Below are 20310 nucleotides of genomic sequence, written 5' to 3' on the forward strand. Positions count from 1 at the left end.
CAGAAGGTGTCTGGTGAGACTCAAGGTCGACGACCGGGATTTTGGAGCCGATGCTACAGAGGGTCTGAAGCCAACTACACCCCAACAGAGAAGGAAATCTTGGCAGCCTGTGAAGGAATCCAAGCCGCCTCAGAGGTAATGGCACTGAAGCACAACTCCTCCTGGCACCCTGACTACCAGTGCTGGGGTGGATATTCAAAGCAAAGGTTCCCTCTATCCACCATGCCACCAATGCCACATGGAGCAAATGGATTGCTCTCATCACACAGCGCACCCATATTGGAAAACTGAATCGCCCTAGGATTTTGGAAATAATCACAAATTGGCCTGAAGGTGAAAACTTTGGTCTCACTGATGAAGAGGAACAAGAACAAGTGACACGTGCTGAAGAAGCTTCACCATACAACCAACATGCCATCGGAAGACATGCTATGCTCTTTTCACTGGCAGTTTTTGTCGCATCGTAGGGATGAAACGAAAGTGGAAAGCGGCCATATGGAGTCCCACACGACAGGTTGCAGAAGCTACTGAAGGAGAAGGTGGATCAAGCCAACTCGCTGAACTCAAAGCTGTTCAACTAGCCCTGGACATTGCTGAAAGAGAGAAGTGGCCAAAGCTCTACCTCTACACTGATTCATGGATGGAAGCCAATGCTCTGTGGGGATGGCTGGAAAAATGGGAAAAAGCTAATTGACAGAGTAGGGGAAAACCAATCTGGGCTGCTGAAGAGTGGAAAGACATCGCTGCCCAAGTAAGAAAGCTAGTTGTGAAAGTCTGCCATGTAGATGCCCATGTCCCCAAGAGTAGGGCTAATGAGGAACACCAAAACAACAAACAGGTAGATCAGGCTGCAAAGATAGAAGTGTCACAGATAGACTTGGATTGGAAACATAAAGGAGAGTTGTTCTTAGCTCGATGGGCCCATGATGCCTCAGGGTCATCAAGGCAAGAGATGCCACCTATAAGTGGGCACACGAGACCGAGGGGTGGATCTAACCATGGACAGTATCTCCCAGGTGATCCATGACTGTGAGACATGCGCTGCGATCAAGCAGGCCAAGCGGGTGAAGCCTCTGTGGTATGGTGGGCGATGGTCCAAATACAAGTATGGGGAGGCCTGGCAGATTGATTACATCACACTGCCTCAAACCCGCCAAGGCAAGTGCTATGTGCTCACAATGGTAGAAGCCACCACAGGATGGCTGGAGACCTACCCTGTGCCTCATGCTACTGCCCGGAACACCATCCTGGGCCTTGAAAAACAAGTCCTTTGGAGACATGGTACCCCTGAGAGAAGTGAATCTGACAATGGGACTCATTTCAAGAACGGCCTTATAAACACCTGGGCTAGAGAACATGGCATTGAGTGGGTGTACCACATCCCTTACCATGCACCAGCTGCAGGCAAAGTGGAACAGTGCAATGGATTGTTGAAAACCACCCTGAAGGCACTAGGTGGGGGAACTTTGAAAAATTGGGAGCAGCATCTGGCAAAGGCCACCTGGTTAGTTAACACCTGAGGTTCCACCAATAGAGTTGGTCCAGCCCAATCTGAATCCCTGCATACAGTAGATGGAGATAAGGTCCCAGTAGTGCATGTCAGAGGTCTGTTAGGAAAGACTGTTTGGGTTAATTCCACCTTGAGTACAGACAAACCCATCCGTGGGGTTGTCTTTGCTCAGGGACCTGGTTGCACATGGTGGGTAATGCAGAAAGATGGAACAACACGTTGTGTACCACAGGGAGATCTGATTGTTGGGTGAAAACCACCTGTAGTGTGAAATGCCTGTATACCGCTGCTTGCTGAGTGTCACTGTCACTGTCTGTACATAGCTGTATATATATATGTGTGTATTGGGGTGTGTGTGTAGAGTTAGAATATATTAGTTTGGGCATTGAGCCAACGATATGGGATAAGGGGTGGAATGTCTTGGGGTGACTGTATGATGTATATCCCATATCGCTGCCCTATGCCCAGGAATTAATTTTTATGCCTTTTTATGCCTTTAAACTGAGCCTGAGAGGGGGAAGGAAAAACTGAGCAAAAATTTTTCAAAGCAGTTTGCAGCTTGTTCAAGGTCACACAGAGATAGGGACTTTTCTTTCCAGCTGCAGCAGGGAAGGGAGGAGGCACCTGGCTTGCGGTTGCCCGGTTTTGGCCAGTAGTTCAGTTTCTTTTTCTCCGGAGAGAGACTGAGAGTTGAACTTTTTTTCCTTCCCTGGAATTTCGGATTTTCTCCCTTTTCTACTGGACTGCTTCAATATCAGAGCACATCAGGAGGACTTTCCACTGAGCGCAGAGGGCCTGGCCCTGGGCCAAGTCCCAGCTCCGAGGAGAGCAAAGGGAGGACTCTAACACTTTCCCAGGTTTTTTCTCCACAGTGAGAGATTTTATTATTTAGCATTATTATCCTTTTCCCATGTGTTTGTTAAATAAATAGTTTTTATCTCTTTCATTTTCCTTTGAGGAAAATTTATTTTTTCCTGAACCTGGTGGGGGAGGGGTGGTGACCTGCCTTTCTCAGAGGATATATTTCTAAATTTGGCCAAACTGGTACACACACGCTGAAATGATTACCCATTTCCAATATCCAGAAGTGGCTTCATGATGATTTCTAAAGCCCTTTTTACTTAGGGCAGAAACTCTGATAGACATCAGACACTTTTACTTGCTGGTGACAGAAAACAAAGTCAGTAGCAGCTTGCAGGATGGCCCTTTCCCAGCGTAGCTGGACTCAGCTTTGTCCAGTCAAACCACTTTTTAATCCTGTTCAGTACACTAGTGGGGTAGAGAATGTTGGAAGCATGATCGTGCCTTTCTTTATTTGCTGGGCATTTAGACTGGGCAGTGTCAGCAGTTAATCTGTTAGTGCATGTGACAGCTGTAATTATACATTTTAGAATCAGAAAGTTACAGTATATTTGTATTTTTCAGAAGTAATGCTACTATTCACTTTAAAGGAATTCTGTAAGATGGATATCAAAAGTAACATTAATGAGCTACTAAAGCTAAAATTATAGGAACTTACGAAATTGGTTAAACATAAAAACCATTAAACTGTTTATTGAAGCTTCACAGATATACTGCAGCTAATGAGCATTTCTGCTATTTAAATAAGCCCAAATTGAACACACATTACATGGATGCATAATTAGTCATGGCAGTCACACAGAGACTCACTTTTAAAGCTTTATTTGAGGAATCTTTTCCATTTGATTTGTTTTGTTAATTAAAATATTTTTTCTGTATTCACTTATATTTTAATATTGCTTTTGCAAATGCTATAATTTGCTGCTGTGTTTCCATTTGTGTTTGTTTGCTCTGTGAATATAGCAAATTTGGAAAATATATTCAGCACTGTTCTTTTGTTTGGTGTTATTTGTGTTAGTATTACTTGATAGCAGTAGAATAATTAAATTGTATGTTGTCTTTCATCCAGAAGGATCTTTTCAAATGATATATAATGTCTCACTAGACTGTGGAGGAGAAGGCAGCATAAACACAGGATTGTAGTTCAAATTTTCAAGAGAAAAGCTATGTTAGTTTTAAACTTTGAGGACTGAAACTGTGAGGGTGAAGGTTTTAAAAGATATTCTTTACCTCTGTCCCAAATCGTGCACCAAACATTAAATATCTGGTTTGCTTGTTGTTCAGTGTCAAACACCAATTCAGAGAACCAATAGTTCAAGCTCATGTTTGGCTCTTGGACACTCTCTCACCCTTGCAGGGACAGAGAAGGGACTTCCCTTTGTGAAGACCAAAGTTCTCCCCTTCTTTGTGCAGGTAGTCTAGGAGGTGGCCCCTTCAGCCTCTCAGTTGCACCAGGTATCAGATCCAAATTGTGAGGATGTTAGGAACTCTTATATAAAATGCTGTTGAACCGTGCCCTTTTTTTTTATATAACCTAAATCTTGGAGATTATGAGAAAGACAGAAAGAAATAGCAGTTGGATGCCATGTCAACCTTGCCACCAGGGAAATGTTCTTTCTCAATTTTAAAAATACTGATCAGGCAGACAAATCCCCAGGCCTGGAGAGAGAGCTGTTTCAGGTGAACATATGTTGGGCATTCTTCACATTCAAAAAGCTTTTGGTATAATTATGTCCAGACAGCTATTTTAGAACAAAGCAATTCAAAGAGATTTGAGAAATGTAATAGATCCAGGATAACAGAGGTAATACCCTATTTTTCCACAAGATTAAATAAGTAGTCAGAACTTCCAGTTTTACATCATTTTGTCTGAAAAACTACCTTTTCGACAGCATGTTGTCCTCAGACACCTTTACTATGGTTCAGTCCTGTCTCAGAGAGACATAAGTCATCTATTAAATCCCCACTACCAAATCCTGCAGTACCAAGTTTTCCTCTGTTTTTTTCCAAACATGTCCTTACAAGCCTGTACATATTTAAGTTGTGAGGGTTGTCTAGATCACATGCTGAGACAGTACAACTGCATGTAATAAGTTATCTTATATATGACAAATGTAAGATGATCAAAAGCTTTCTTGAAGTACAAACAGTCTGAGGCACAAAGAGAAAGTTAATGTATTGATTTCTGAAGGATTTTTAATAAAACTGCTATCAGCCAACTCTGTCCTTTAAAAAAACCCACACAAACAGAGAAAGCCCAAACCCAACCAAACCAAACCCCTCATTTTCCAGACAAAAATGTCTCACTCTAACGGTTGTGTTTCATGTGATCTTTCAATACTTTAGATATTTTTATAGGAAATAATTTCTTAAGTTTTTGAGTTTGTTGCTACCCAAATACTTTTTTTGTCAAGGCACATGTATATGCCAGGTGGAAGAGATTGTGCAAGCAATAGGTCTTGCAGATAGATTAAATACTTCTGGTAGAAAATCTGCTACAGTCTTGCAGCTTAAAACTGTCTTCTGTGACTCAGGCTTCTGAACAAGTTGCAAAAACGGTTTTTGAATTTGAGTCCTCTTGATGTGTTTGTAAATGCCAAGGATGAGGAGGAGAGCATAGGTGGGACAAGTAGGTGACAATGATTGTACCTTGCTTCTGGTTTAATAATTTTGCTCCTGATTATGCACAGCCTCCACTTTGAAATACACTCCTAATATCTGATTTGGAGGTGAAAGGAGACACAGAGCCTTGGAGGAAATCCCATCACTGCGATGCACAGGAAAGCTGCATTTGAAGCTTGCTCTGTACTGGGGCGTGTGCTGGGACAGTACCCTGACTTTGCCCTTTGTATTGGAGAAATCTTCATCTTCAGCTGGCAGATTTCTCTTTCACATTTATGACAGTGCAGCTACATCAGTTTAATTGACCTTGGCAATCTGCATCTGCCAGTGGTATGTCCCTGAGAGACATTGCAAATTTAAGCTGCATTTTATTGCAGAATCTTCAGTACTGCAGACAAAGCTATATGGCCCCCCCCTATTTTCATAGATGCCATCAAAATTTGCTAAAATATTTATTGAAAACATGAGTGTCTTAATGAAGCTCCTTTGAAGTGCCTTGTGAATATAATAATTCAAAAATATTAATGGAATATTTTTCTGAACATTTATTTGTATTTAATTACATTTATATAATGCCATGCAGTATAAAAGCATTTTTTTATTTTCACATCTACATTATTTTGAAGGACAATAATATTTTACATGCAAACTGCCTGTATGTGCTGTTCACTAATAGCATGAAAAATATTAAGATCTCCTAATGCATGCTTTAAAAAACATTCAGAAATTGTAGTGAAAAAGATACAAAAACATACTTTGTTCATGTAAGCATTTAATTTTGATTGTGGTTTTATGGTTTTATTCTTAATATGTGTAACAGGTTTTGAAGTGAGCCTTTCTTCCAGGATGTTCTGAGTTTGAATATTAAGTCAGGATGGTTTTGACTTTTATGAGAGATATCTTTTTCAGCATTAAATTTTGTTATTGTTATAAGCATATATTTGAGAGATTTTAGCAACAATTTTTTCTTTCTTTTATTAACGTATTTGTCATTTATTTAATTACAGTCAGAGAGGCCTTGGCACCTATCAAGTTTAACAGATGGGGTCTCCCTGAAGTAGACCCAGAAACTATGCAAACGAGTGAACCCTGGGTGTTTGCAGGGGGTGACGTTGGTGGTGTTGCTAACACTACAGTGGAATCTGTAAACGATGGAAAACAAGCTTCCTGGTACATGCACAGATACATACAGGTGACTTTTTTTGAAAGTGTTTTTCTCTTTCCCATTTTTATCTGCTTTTAGATACTTCTAAAAATAATTTCATTGTGGTTTTGATTAATTATACAAATTTTGAGAAACTATTACCTAGATTATCTGATGATTAGACCATTACAGATTCATTCAGCTTGGATCACATATTGGAGTTTGGGTAGATGAACTCAGCTTTCTTACATTATCTTAACACTAGAATTCAAGCAACATTTTCTTGGCCCCAGCTCTGAATTCCACTCAATAGTAGTAAGCCTCCCTGCACAACAGACACTTCGAGTAGAAGCCCTGATTGGGTAATTGGGAAAACTACTAAGCTCCAAAAGTATTAAAAAGTAAAATCTTCCAGTAGTCCATAAAGTAAAAATTAACTACTGCCAATGGTGTTACCTGGGGAAAGCATTTTTAGGTTACTAACAGTTTACAGAACTCTCAGATTGTCTACACTGGAACCCAAGTTTGCTCTGATGAGACTGATAAACTGAATACAAGAGCTTGACAAAAACTGAGTGCACATAGGCAAATAATGCAGTGCAGAATTTTCCTCAGAAATGTCAGGCATACAGACTTGAGAAACCTGGTAACTACGTGTCTCCCTTTGGTTCTCCTTTCATGTTGCTGACTGAGCACCTCTGCCCTGATTTTTCTAGTAAAAGAGCACTCCTCTAGTAGAGGAGCTGCAAAGGAACCTCCCGAGACACAGAGACAGCCTGGAGAACCAGCTGACAAAAAGTGTGTTCATAGTGCAGGGAACTTTTAAGAAACATGATACATGATTCATTCTCCCACATAAAGAGATTTGAACAACTGAAGTTGGGACTGTAACAGCTCAATGTATTTCTCCCCCATCCATCTGCTCAAAGCCTCTCTGATTGCATGTTTGTGCAATTTCATGCTGTTGGGGTCTGATTTCACTTCCTAAAAATACTTCAACTGAAAGCTTGTTGTTAGTATCTGTGCATATTTTTTCTCACTTGTTCTAAAGCACTGTTTGTGTCCTGCCTTCTTAGACCCTATGAAAATGCTGAGTGTGAAACATCTTTAATCCCTGACCTGCTTGCTTAGTTTCTCAGTGCACAGTGATTTTGGGTAACTGTGGTAGGGGAGAGAGGGTGTCTCCTCTTTTTTGTCTTCTTATTCAACCTCTTAGAAATACAGACATCACTTATAAAACCCTCCTTTATCATGTTGCTTCATCCTCAAAGCTTTTTTTTTCCCCCCCTCTGGAATGTATTTAATACTTTGGAAAAAATCTGAATAGTCATGGCTTGAGAATTAGAATTTTAAATCAAGCAGACTTGTGATATTAGAGCATTTCTGTTACCCTTTGCAGGTTTCAAGGCAGCTTATTCAACCTTACAGTCTCACCAGGAAGCTAATGGGAAAGCCTTACAGCAATCTTCACAGGAAAGTTTCCAAATGTCAAGTGTCACCTTTCCAGCTGTTAGATGAATGGGTTGCCCAAAGGCATTTATTTGGATGTGCAGCCCTTGTAAAATCTGGTTGCTGTGGTGCAAAATGCTGTAATTTGGCAATTTACTTCACCAGTGTTTGGACCTGGTAGAAATTTTAGTGACTGGAGGAGAGTTTGGTTTTAAAGAAGTTGTTTAGAGAAGGATAGTATTACCCTACTGTTTATAGGGACAGGTGTGTGCACAGTTCACAGCTGAACTGTATTCTGGAAACTTCCAAAAGCAAGTGAAAAAATACCCTTACATACCACCTTATTCTCTCTCTGCTGTGAGGTTCTAAAGCAGGCAACCATCCTGTGATCTGAGCCTCTGAATCAAGTACATGTTAAATTTTAAATAAATGCATTTATACTATCTGTGTTTCAGTTAAGGAGTAAGTAGCCATTTCCAAAATCACCGACTATCTCAGCACCAGGTTTTAGAAATGATGCAGTCAGTCTTCATCAAAATAAAACTATTCCGTAGGATTTCTCAGCTAATCCAAGACCATGTCAAAGTGTAACTCAAACCCACCATCCTGACTCCTTGCAGAATGCACTGTTTGAACAGCATGCTGCTTGTATCCCAACCTACTCCAGGCAAAAGGCTAAGCGAACAGATGGGCCTGATATGTGCCCTGAAACTCCAGTCATTGCAAGCTCTGGCACATGGTCAAGTCAGGCGTGAGATCCAGACTCAAGGACTCTTCAGCAGAAATGCCTTATGTTCAGTACTGAGAGTTATTTACAGAAGCTTCTTGGCTGCTCTTATGCTGGAAACTTTCCATCATTAGTTGCCTAAATATCTCCTGCCTCTTAACATATTCCTCCCACTATATGAGGCATGGGTTCATCTCAGAAATTGTTGCCTGCAGCTGTGTCAGGTTAGTTTCTATAAACATGACCGGTCAAAGCCTAACTAAGGATAGTTGTAGTAGAACCTGTTAGGAAATGCAGTCAGTCTTCCTAGAACCGTTCCTTGCAAGTCTTTGGAGATCCAAACAGAATCAGCCCAATTCATGCAACTATCCACTACTCACATTTTCTCACAATTCAGCCTTCTTGTGTTATTCCATGAATGATGTAAAAATTTCAATTAAATAATCTTAGTGATTTATTTAGTTTGGGGATTGTAATCCTTAGCTTTTGTCCAACAGTGACTTTATGATCTTGTGCAGAAGCAATATAGGCTGCCGTTCTCTTCTGTGCCTCAGTTACCATTCATTTCTTTTTGTTCAGTGAATGGATTTAATAGTATAATAGTTACATTCAAGGTAACTCACAATTATTGCAGGATTAACTTTTAATTTTCTATGCCTATCTTGAGAGCAAAGATGCTCCAGTATTTTCTTCTTGGATGATTGTGCCAGTCTTAATGCCTCACTCCTACTCTATTCATACACTTACATGTGGACTGTTTTCCCATATATGACAGTCAAGCTTCCATCTTCTTCTCACTAAAATGCCTCTTTAAAAGTGACTTTTTTGTTCTGGTTCACAGTAAGTTTTCTTTTATTTAAATCTATTTTTCTTTACTGTAATCTTCCAGTGTGGAAGTTTCTTTTATGCTTCTCCTAGACTGAAATGTACATGATACATTTAGAGAATACAGGTCTGATATAAATTGCACTTCACTAAAACATTATTCAAGATGAACTTTGAGTACATCACAGTGTTATTTTGAACTACTATTGTATATTTTCTATTTTTTCTTTACCTATGCTGTCAGAAAATATATGGGCTTTTTATCTGAAAAGTATAGTGTTGATTCTGTGTCAAGATTGACCATTCTCATATATTTCTTGAGCATATATGGATATACATTATTTCATAATCAATACCAGAATTGGGAGGTTCCCAGGAAGCTTGAATTTGAAGCCATTAGTTATGTTGTCTGTTTCTTTTCAGGATAACCGCAGGAAAAAAATGAATGTCTCTTTGTTTAGCTAGAACAACATATGAAACAATAGCATGCAGCAATGAAGCACCATTTGCAAAAAGGTGAATTAAAGGCAAGTTCAGGAAGCCTGGTAAATTAGTTGCTTGCCTCTGAGTAAGCAGTATGTCTGTTACAGAAAGAGAAAGCTAGGACTTAGAAAATCTCTGTCAAGGTGGACAGAGCCCTGAGCAAACCTGCTGTAGCTGACTCTGCTTTGAGCAAGGATGTTGGACAAGATAGTCCCCAGGCATCCCTTCCAACCACAACCATTCAGAGATTGTATGAAATAACATAAACATGTTTACCACAAAGTTAAATAATGAATGATTGGAGAGAGGATAGCAGAAGCAAGGGAGAAAACATGTTTTAGGATCAGACTTTAAGAAAGCCAGAGTAAGATGGAAGTATTCAGGAAAACTCTTCCAGGCAGTAGGATTTGTGGAGAAGGCTCTCTGTGAAAAATAACAGTAATACAGCTACTCGCTTTCACAGTCTATCTTTGTTAAAGGCCAGGAAATGCAGTTAGACCATATCACTCTGGTTAAGAATTTTCTCCATCTAAAGAAAATTAATGTCAAAAATTGTATCAGGTCCAAAGCTGAGTTCCTGTCTCTCAGCCCAGCACTGCAGCCCATGTGCTTTTGCCTTCAGGCGAATCCTGTTTAGGGTAAAGTAGACCCACTGCTTGCAACATGCTGGGGATTTTTCACCACCCTGTTCCAGTCTCCAAAAAATTGTCATGATTGCAACAAGTACCTGCAATATTGTTAGCTCAGCTGGTTGGCATCAAATTAAGAGGAGGAATGGGCCACACTTTTTGTCCTCTACTTCTAAAAATCAAGGGAAGAGTTATTATAAATAAACTCTTGCCTGTAGGCTTTCTTTTCCAATTTGTTTGTGCAGTGTCAGGGAAATCCTTCATTATAAAGATGATTTTACTTTCAGGAAGCTATATAACATTTTTGTTTGCCAAAAATTTTGCTTTGTAGAAAACAATGCATCAAGGCTTATAAAATACATTTATTTTATAAGCATTGTGCTGAAATGAAAAAAACCAGCGAAAAAATAGAGTAAAAAAGGAAGTGATAGGAAAGAGGGAGATAAATCTCCAAAGATGTATTGCCACTGACTACTGAACCATCAGCTACATCCTTCCCCTGTGTGTTTTTAGATACTTGGTTTATTCCATTCAAATCTTTTGTAATTCTCCCCCTGCCACCTGTGCTTGGGTCACTTAATCATTAACAAACCATTAGGCACATTTTGTGGGGCTGAGTGCATGTGGGTGGAATTCCTTGTGGTTCTGCTCTTTGGGAGGGGGAAGTAAGGCAGGGAAAATGGGCCCTTATATATGGTTTGGGAAGTGGCTTTAGACTGGTTTGAATGATGGCATGCAGGAGGCAAGGCCTATTCCTGCGTGGGTTATTTTCAACCATGGGCTTCAAAAGTCTTACACTGCTTTGGTGGATTTATTTTTTTTTTGTCTTGTATGGGTTTTCTTTCTATTTTACAGCAGAAAGGTCACTAAGAATCACATTTAAGCAACATTCATTTTAGATGAAAACAACTTTTAGAGATTTAATTGTCTTTGGGAAAAGAAACACTACAATGGAACTTCAGCTTCATATTCAGCACTGTCTGCCTATTTGTTTATAGCAAACAATATTTACAGTTGTACAAGCTATGAATAGTGTGTGAGCAATCCTCAGACTGAAATTCACAGAGAACATTCGAACAATCCTGAATAGCAAATTAATTTGAACTAGAAAATTAGGTTTATTGCTCAGATGTGTGCAAAGAGTAGAGTTGACCAAATCCTTTTCCTGAAGTCTTTTTTTGATGTCATTCTTACGTAATGAAAATCAAAGAGGTTTTTTTTAAGATTTCAGTACATCAGTATTGATTTCAGGAGATTTCCCCACTTTCAGATGTGTAGGAGACAAAAAGTGGTAGCATTTTAAAAATGCTTTAATTTGAATTGTGTGATCCAGAATTTTCTGGTTTGGCATTGCAAACAACATTTTGCAGTTGAAATATTAGTTTAGGAAAACAAAAAAAAAGTTAAAAAGATGAAATCAAACTCCAAGTAAAAAAAAGATTAAAAGAAAATACTTTTTTTCATTTCCCACCAACTATTTTTTTTATTTGCCAGTCAACAAAAGCTTTTGAGATGTAGAATGCCAGGCTGTTTGGCATTTGAAGAACTCAGATTATCCTGGTGTAGAAAAATAGCCTTGTGGAGTATGACATGCAGGAAGCAGTGAACACTCAGGAAGGAGAAAATGTGGCATGTTTGGCTTTTTATAAAGTGTAAATGCATTGGCCTCTAGCTGAGAGGGGTCGTGATACTGAAGTGAGTTTGGTCCCAAGTGTTAGGGATCTTTAGAAATTAGCTTTTCTCAAAATGTCCACCATTAGGGATCCATTCAGGTTCGCATAATTCAGGCTAGGACAATTCCACTGCTTTCAGTGCTTTTAAGCCATCAGAAAAATTGGTCCCAAAATGTATTCTCTTTGTCTGAAGATTTGAAGATCTGGGATCAGAACAGTGTGATGGAAATCCACACAATCCCAAAACCAAACAGGTCTGAACTCTCAGGTTTCAAACCAGCCTAGGAAACAAAAGGCACTAAAACGGACTCATCCTATCTGTGCTTATCAGTTTTCACAGGTAAAAATTGATTAAATAAATTCCTTAAAAAAAAAAAAATCCAAAAAACCAAAAGGCAGCAATTCGTAAATGGCTGAGGTTTTTACTCTGCTATAGAAAATCTTCTCCAAACTTCAAGTACTGGTTCTTTTTGTCCTGCTGAAAAAAATCTTTTTAAAGATAGAAGAAACTGCTATGCTGTTACCTGTGACTTATTAGGAACATAGACAGTGTAGGACTTCTCTGTGTTGGAAGTTCCTGCTTTATTTCTTTCTGATTTTATTGAGTCAACCATTTGAGTGAGCAAAGATTTAAATTCTACCCACCACAGCCTGATTAAGATGCTGTTTAGTATCCATACATGGGAAAAGCTTTTCTCTTTACAATTTTTATAATAGATGCAACACACATGTTGAATGCTTCTCACTGGCTCTTCAGAGAAAAGACACTTTCAAATGAAAACAAAAGTGACAGTGGTGGCACAGCCATAACATGTATGATATTCTTTGATGGCAAATAAGACTCTTATTTTTTTTCAGTCTTGAAGTATATTCATACTAATACAAATAAATATAAACCCATTATTAGTTTTGCATAGATGTGCTGCTGTGTAGGCTATATAAAACCTTTCAAAGTAGGGGGAAACGGTTTAGAGGTTCACGATACATGGAGTTAATGCTGAGTAATCCTCCACATGATGCTTTCCCTCATTTTTCACAATTTCCTACACTTTTTATAGATTGGCTCCTGAGAAGAAGACTAGAAAGGGTCTGTCTGCATACCCTAGGTTTTTTCAGTCTTGCTGTTACTGGCTGCTGTAGGGAACAGAGGTAACTCTTCAGAATGGCTGAACAAACCTTTGGACTGAACCAGGCTTATCAGTACAGGATGTAAAATAACTGTTTCTTTATTATTGTTGTTACTGTCATTCAGGTTTTTCCAGCATAGCATAGTATTTCAGCATGAATACTATTTGGGCAGATGTTACATAGGCAAGTGTTTGCATGTTTTGCTGATTTGAAAGTCTGAACACAAAATAGAATAAACTTTGGGTTATATATCAATTATTCCCTTATCAGGATTAATAATAAATTGTATAAAAATAGATCAGAAAAAATTCTGTGGTTTTGTGGTTTGTTTTGTTTTGTTTTGTTTTTTTCAGTCTTTATATGGTGTTGCAGTTTCTACGGTTCCAGAACTCCCACTCTTCTATACTCCTATCGATTTAGTGGATATCAGTGTAGAAATGGCTGGACTGAAGTTTCCAAATCCTTTTGGCCTTGCCAGTGCAACCCCTACTACTAGTTCTTCAATGATTCGAAGAGCATTTGAGGCTGGATGGGGCTTTGCTGTCACTAAAACGTTCTCCCTGGATAAGGTGAGGAAATATTTTAATGTCTATTTTGCATATAACCATTTCTTTGTATATTTGAAAAATCTGAATCTCTGTTATATCCAACTAGCATAAAGATAGCAGGGAAGGGTATGATACATTGTGTAGTTCAACTAGTCTGTGAGGTTTCCACACCGCAGTGACACAATTTCTGGTTTTGTTTGTTGTTATATTCTTCCCTTTTATTGCCCCAACCTTTAATACTAGCCAACTATTAAGTGAAAAAATCCATTTTTTAAGATACTGCAGTGAAAGTGTTTTCTGTGAAGGATCAGAATGCAAAGGGAATGAGTAACAGCTTTGTCACATAACTCATGAAAGGCGGATTCTGTGCCAGAGGCTGCCAAGATAAGCCATTGAACTGGAGGTGCAGTTGCAATGTGATAATGTGGCTGCAAGGAGGAGGCTAGGTGGGTAGTGGAAGAGAAGGATGGAGGCAACATAAAACAAGCCTATGGAGAGAAGAGCACAGTGACATCAACCTTCAGTAACACGTAGTGGAGGAGGAAGGAGTTAGAATTCTAAGTCTTGAGGGCTATGGCTCAGTGTGGCACCTTAAATAAAGGATTTTGTGTGTTTTTAAGCATGTAATTGCTTGTTTGAATTCAGGAGAATTGCAACTTCTTGTTGCTACATTCAAAATGGCAAAATGAGACTCAGCAAGAAGTTTAGATAGTGAAAGAAAATAACAGCTTTGATAAACAGATCACAGAGAAAAGAAACAGGTTTTGGGTTGGGATGTAGATATGGTTTGACTTGTGGAGAGAGGAAGAAAAGCAAAGGTGAATCCTTGGACATAGGCCTGAGTAACAGTGTGAATAATAGCAACATATTGTCAGCCAGTAACAAACAGTAGTGTGGGCTGAAGAAAGCTTTTGAGTTTAATTTGGATACAAGAGCCTTTATTCTTGGTTCAGAGGGGGGTTATACAAGTGTGCTGATGGATGGAGCAGGAGAGAAAATGTGGATTTTTTCCTCCACCACCTTTCCATGGGTAAGTACCACAGGTGAATTAACTATAGTGGGTGCCCCTCTAGTATGAGGAAGATCTAAGGACAAAATGCTGCTGTATTGCTACAGAATACTGTAAAATATGTCAGGCTAGATTCTGCTGTTGCTTACACCTGTAGCCCTGAGGAAGTAAGTTTCCTCTGGATTGCAGTGGAGATTCCAATCTACTTCACAGGGCTTCTTATTAAAACACTTTTTAGGACAGAAATGTTTCTCAAGTATGTTTACAACTGACTTACATGTATAACATGCCATCAGCTGTAATTATTCAGTGCCTAGGCTACAGGCAACCCATAGCAAGTACTGAGACTTATTTTTTTATCAGTTTTATTGCTGGTATACTGGCAGTCCTGCCAGACTGCACGTTGATTACTGTGCATCTCGAGAGCTAAACAGACACAGGCTGAGTTCCAGCTTGGGTGGGAGTTCAGGAGGAAAGACATGCATGTTGTAGGAAGTGATGTTGGTGCTATACTAAGCAGCAGACTCTGAGTCATTCCTGAAATGGCGACTGCAAAGTGTTCCACTGGATGCCATGCTCTGGAGGTGTGACTCAGATGGAGATCTTTCAAGTTTTATTTAAGTATTTGTTTCAATAAGATGCAGAATATTGCCGCTATTATTTTTTTTAAGTTAATAAGTTCAGAAAAGTGCTATCTAGTGAATTCTAGTTCAGTGATTGTTATTTCTACCTAAGCTTCCTTCTAGTGTTCATCAGGAGGCAGTACTCTTTCTCTGTGCCTAAACTTTTGAATCATGTGTTGTGCTTAGTAGAACTGTGTCCCACCCAAGTGCTAGCTAGATTTCTGTTACTGTGTTCTTCCTAGTACTGCACTTCCCCCAGGTGTGTTAAGCCTTAATATTTGTGACATGATTTGAGATGCGTGGCTGAGCGCTGCTGCAGAAGCAAAATTGCTTTTATTTATCAGAGTAACATGGTACTTAATGCTAAAAAAATAACTATTTTAAATGGGAAGAAATGCTTAGTTAGGTACAGCAGTTCTTATGTGAACAGAGTATTACAAAAAGGCTGCTCATGTTGACTTAATGCTGGAGCAAGTTGTTGGTAGAGAGTTTGAAGTATTATAGGTTGGCATAACGTGCTAACTTTTTTTTTAACTTAGGTTCTGATTACGTAGACATAAATCTTGTGCGGTGTTAACCAGGGATCAGAATGTTCTCTTGGGCTGTGGTACCAGTGGTGGGGATTTCAGACTGAGCTGTCCTGCCCAGCTAGTCAAAGCAATAGACAAGAGGATGAAGAGTGAAGATTTCCTGATGTAAGGCTACAGAGTTGGTGGGAGGAGGAGGAGCAGCTCCCCAGACGGTGCAGTTCCCAAGAGTGGAAGAGATTCTGGGAGGGAAGAGAGTTTGCTAGACAGTTTTTGGCAGCTGAAGCTTTTCCACTTCGGCCTTGATTGTATGTGATACAAGTAGGATTCTGTGTTCTTCCTTCATCTCCTCATGTTATGTGTCCTGGTGAGGCTTTACTGGTGGGCTTCTTTCTGATTTGCCTAGTGTAAACTGCCTGTGTGGCCATGGGGAGCTTAGCAGCAGGAGAAATCCTCGCTTTTCCAGAGCCAGTGACTGAATTTGCCACTGTGTTCAGACACTGACAGAGGAAACCGGTGACTTCCCTGTTTAACACGGGCATCCTTTAGCAGTTTAGCAAAAGTGACTGATGCAAGCTAAATTTGAGTGACATACAGGTAGTGAAAAGCATATACAGCCCAACCACAAATTTCCATACATTAACTGTGGTGTGATGGAATAAGGTCAGAGAGAAAAGCATGATAAATCTTGGAAGACGGGGATCCAAGGACAGAGATAAAAAGGACTCAGGCTGGATTCTTGTAAGACACGGAATTTATTTCATATGAGCTACTTCTCCTGTTCTCTCTTTCATCATCTAGCACAGAAAGCTCTTCTAAGAAAACACAAGGCTAGGGATCCCTGCAGCCCATGAGAGGCCCTACTGCCTCATACAGTGGAACTCTTGGGTAACAGTGCTGGAGTTCAGCCTCTGGACCGTAATTTACTCCCCTAGTCCTTCTAATCCTCATGTGTCATGGCCTCACCTTGAAAGCATCACGTGCTGTCACAGAGGGAGTTAGCGCAGAGCGCACTGTTTCGTGCCGTGCTCGCTCTCTTTTTAAACACCCACGTACCTTGCTCATAATTGTCTTCATGACAGCCTTGGTAGCATTTTCTGTTTGTAGGGTGAGCATTTCAACTGTGAGTGATTCAGCAAAGTTTGTTCTTGCATACTACTGTACTATTGTTGAAACCTACAAAAAAGCTAACGTGAGCAATAGCTGAATTTCCTTCAGAGTATTTATACTTCTAAATATACTGCACTCTAAATACTTTAGAAGGTGCTGGATATTATAGTGTAGTGCAAATGTTAATCATAGGGGACTGTACCTGTATGTGTCTGTTGGAATCTGAGGGAGATAGTGACTTGTAGAATGTTATTTACTAAATTAAACATCTTTGCACAGCTGCTTTAGTATCAGCTAGATTTGATTTCTTCCAGAAAAGGGAGTAACTGCTTTTAAAATGGACAATCACTAGGAAAGACAAATGATAGCAGAATAGAAGTGTCCCTTCACACACCTTTTTGTACATTCATGTCTTCCCTTTTTGACTGCAGGATCAATAGCTCATTGCTCTGTTGGTTCAAATAGTATTTCTGTCTTGTTCCGATAACTGTGTGCAGCAACATATTATTTATAAGTTCTGTTTGCAAGGTATTGGAGGGAAATGGGGGAGCTGCATATCACAGAGTCCACAATAAATGGATACCAATTATTACCTCTTTTAGAGCTTAGATGAACAGAAAACTACACGCAGAATGACAGATACTACGTTAATTAAACACATAACTGTGAGTGGGAGGGTTTTAGGAGAAGTGTTATAGTGAGCTGGTTTATTTACTAAGAATTTATCAGTGAGTGTTGCTTAGAACATGAAATTTGCATTAAAACTTGTAATCAGAAAGTTTGTATAAACGTAGTATCAAAATAAGTCAGAGGTTGTATGATGTGTGTACATCCCTGTGCCATATTCACTACCACAGTGAGGAGCTTATAGCAGAAATTAGGGTTTTATCAGCTGAATTCAGGCTTTGTTGTTTTCTCACTGCAGTGTATGGGCTGTTTAGAAAGACGAAAAAACAACTGGGTTAGCAGAAATGTTTGCTTTGATTTTTAGATGCTTCCTTCACTTCTAAAATTTAATTCTGATTAATCAGATACATCTGTCTTTATTTTGTTGTGACATGCATTGATTTGTGATGCTGTCGCTTTCAATAATGCAGAAACAGTTGCCTTTATTATGAGAACCAGCCGAAATCAACATGCAGACTAACGTCATTTTTAATCTTTAATTTTTTTTTCATTATATAGGGAGCAAGTTGCGTGGATGATTTTAAAAGCAAAGCTACAATTAAAACTAGATTAAATTTGAGCTAAACCATAGCGGAGGAAACTTTCTAGCCATAATATATGTTTATGCAGCTCACAGATGTAGATTTCACAATACATTTTCAGAACCATTTCTGAATTAAAACCGTTGCTGGCAGAGAATTAATTAATTTGCCCAGTATATATCACATTTCTGTGTGCTGTTATTACAATATACATATTCAGGCTCCAGCTAGTTCTTTCTCTATACATTTGCACTGTGTGCACCTCGCTTCATAATTGAAGGTGGTAAAAAAATCATGGTACAATGATACATTGTTTTCCATAACATTAGTATTTCACAGAAGTGAATCTGTATTACAAAATGTATATTTTTGTATGATATTACAGCATAGTAATTTAGATTAAACTAGTTATAATTTATGGTGCCAAGCCAAAAAGCTATTTAAGATGCATTAAAATGCAGAACCATGACATTTGAAATTCTGATGTTCTTAATATGACAAAGGTTATTCTATGGAGTTTTGCTATAATATGAAATATTAATATTTCACAATACAGTTTTGATGAAGTACAATTTGCCTAGCTTGCATATGATAAAGAAATTAAATGCTTACCAAGGGAGTTCAGTGAGAATTAGAGCCCCGCCTGAACATCTGCTTGAAATGTTATTATCCTGTCCTACTGACAGCATCACTCCCTCATTGTTTTTGAAGATTGACAGCTGAATATTGTACAGATTTCTGCAGCAAATATGTCTAGGTGAACTTTGTTTGGTTTTTAGGAATTTAGAACATGCTTTTGATTTCCATCCTATAATTTTTTTTTTATAACTTTGACATTTGTAGATGCCAGATTGAGGCCTGGTATGCTGTAGCAAAGATAGACCATTGACTTGCAACGAAATGCCAGTTGATATCTCAGTAAACAGAAATATTACTATTCTTTATTGTGTGGTCTGTATGAAAGCTGTATGGGCTTTCTTTGGGGAGACAAATGATCAGATTGTTAATGTCAAATATAAAAGGGACTGTTTGCCTTTCTACTAAATAGCATTAGACAACTTTTATTAACTACATTTTTTGAACAGAAAAATGAGCATTTTATGGGATTCCTTAGCACACAACACTCTTAAATTATTTTCTTGTTTTACAAGTTTTAAAATTACTATTATTAGTATTCTTAGGACTACTTTGTCCTTCATTTTGTTCCATATTTCTGAAAGAATTTTAATAAGAAATACCATCCTTACTGTTTCACAATTTATTGTATTTTTAGATCAGTGCATAAAATCAGAGAAGTTTAACAGAAGAGGTAAAAGGCTATGCTAGGGAAATGCTATAGAAAGTAATTATTATCTTTTAAAATGCTGTAGTTATGCCATTTTATTTTTATATAGAAAATGTGTTATTTAGCTACAAAAAAAGAACAAACAGTTCTGTGAATCTGAGTAAGTAGCAGGAAAACACTTTCCTTCTTTTTCTCTGAGACAAAGTATTTCTCTGATATGTTCAACTTAAGGACCAAATCTCATCTCTCTACTTAGTTTTACCCTACTATCTCTGACCCAGTGTAAGCTCCAAGGCTGGAGACTTCTTTACATGCAAATAACTTCAAAAGCTTCAAAATTTCTGTCTGAGGAACTGGAAAGGACTGCATTTAACCATTCTTTTTCCTCAGTCCATATACCTGGTGATACAGGGGTTTGGCATATCTTCACCCTGGAAGAATCTGTCTAGAGAGATGTAGCACAGCTTGAACACTGTGAAAGAGAGACCAAAGATTCCAGAACTGAGAGCTTTAACAAAGTCATTATTGATAAGCCAAGGCCTTTCCTACCACAGCTGAAGTCTGCACCTACCACAGCTGAGGTCTGCACCAGGTAAATGCACACCTTAAATAGTTGCAGGTGTGCATCTTGACACCAGCAAATTTGTAAATGAGGCGCTTCAGGCCATTTAAAAATCTGTTTTTACCATCAATAATTCTGATTATTTTGGCCAGTTAATATTTCTAATGCTGAAGATAACAAACTGCATTTTTAAAGCTAGAGTTTAACAACAATCTGTAAAAAGTCTCTCTTTCTCTTTGTGTTTGTATTTACTACTTTAGAAATTAAAAACTTCTTACAAGTTTGTGATAAAAATTAAACCTCTGAGGAAATGTTTAGTCCTCCTCTTCCTGTAGCATTAAATATCACAGAAATGCTGCATTTCTTCTGCAGTGAGAGTCTGTCTTC

General features: G+C 38.7%; 1 protein-coding gene across 5 annotated transcripts in view; it reads left to right on the forward strand.

The window, feature by feature from the left end:
• The window catches only part of DPYD (dihydropyrimidine dehydrogenase), a 353872-nt gene that overhangs the window by 175496 nt on the left and 158066 nt on the right, over positions 1 to 20310 (forward strand). For all 5 annotated transcript variants that reach the window (XM_032117755.1, XM_032117757.1, XM_032117758.1 and 2 more), the window contains 2 exons: positions 6001 to 6185; positions 13405 to 13620. In XM_032117755.1, the coding sequence (XP_031973646.1) occupies positions 6001 to 6185; positions 13405 to 13620 (401 nt within the window). The remainder of the gene's footprint in view (positions 1 to 6000; positions 6186 to 13404; positions 13621 to 20310) is intronic.

This window comes from Corvus moneduloides, chromosome 9 (assembly GCF_009650955.1).
Source record: "Corvus moneduloides isolate bCorMon1 chromosome 9, bCorMon1.pri, whole genome shotgun sequence".
NCBI lineage: Eukaryota > Metazoa > Chordata > Aves > Passeriformes > Corvidae > Corvus > Corvus moneduloides.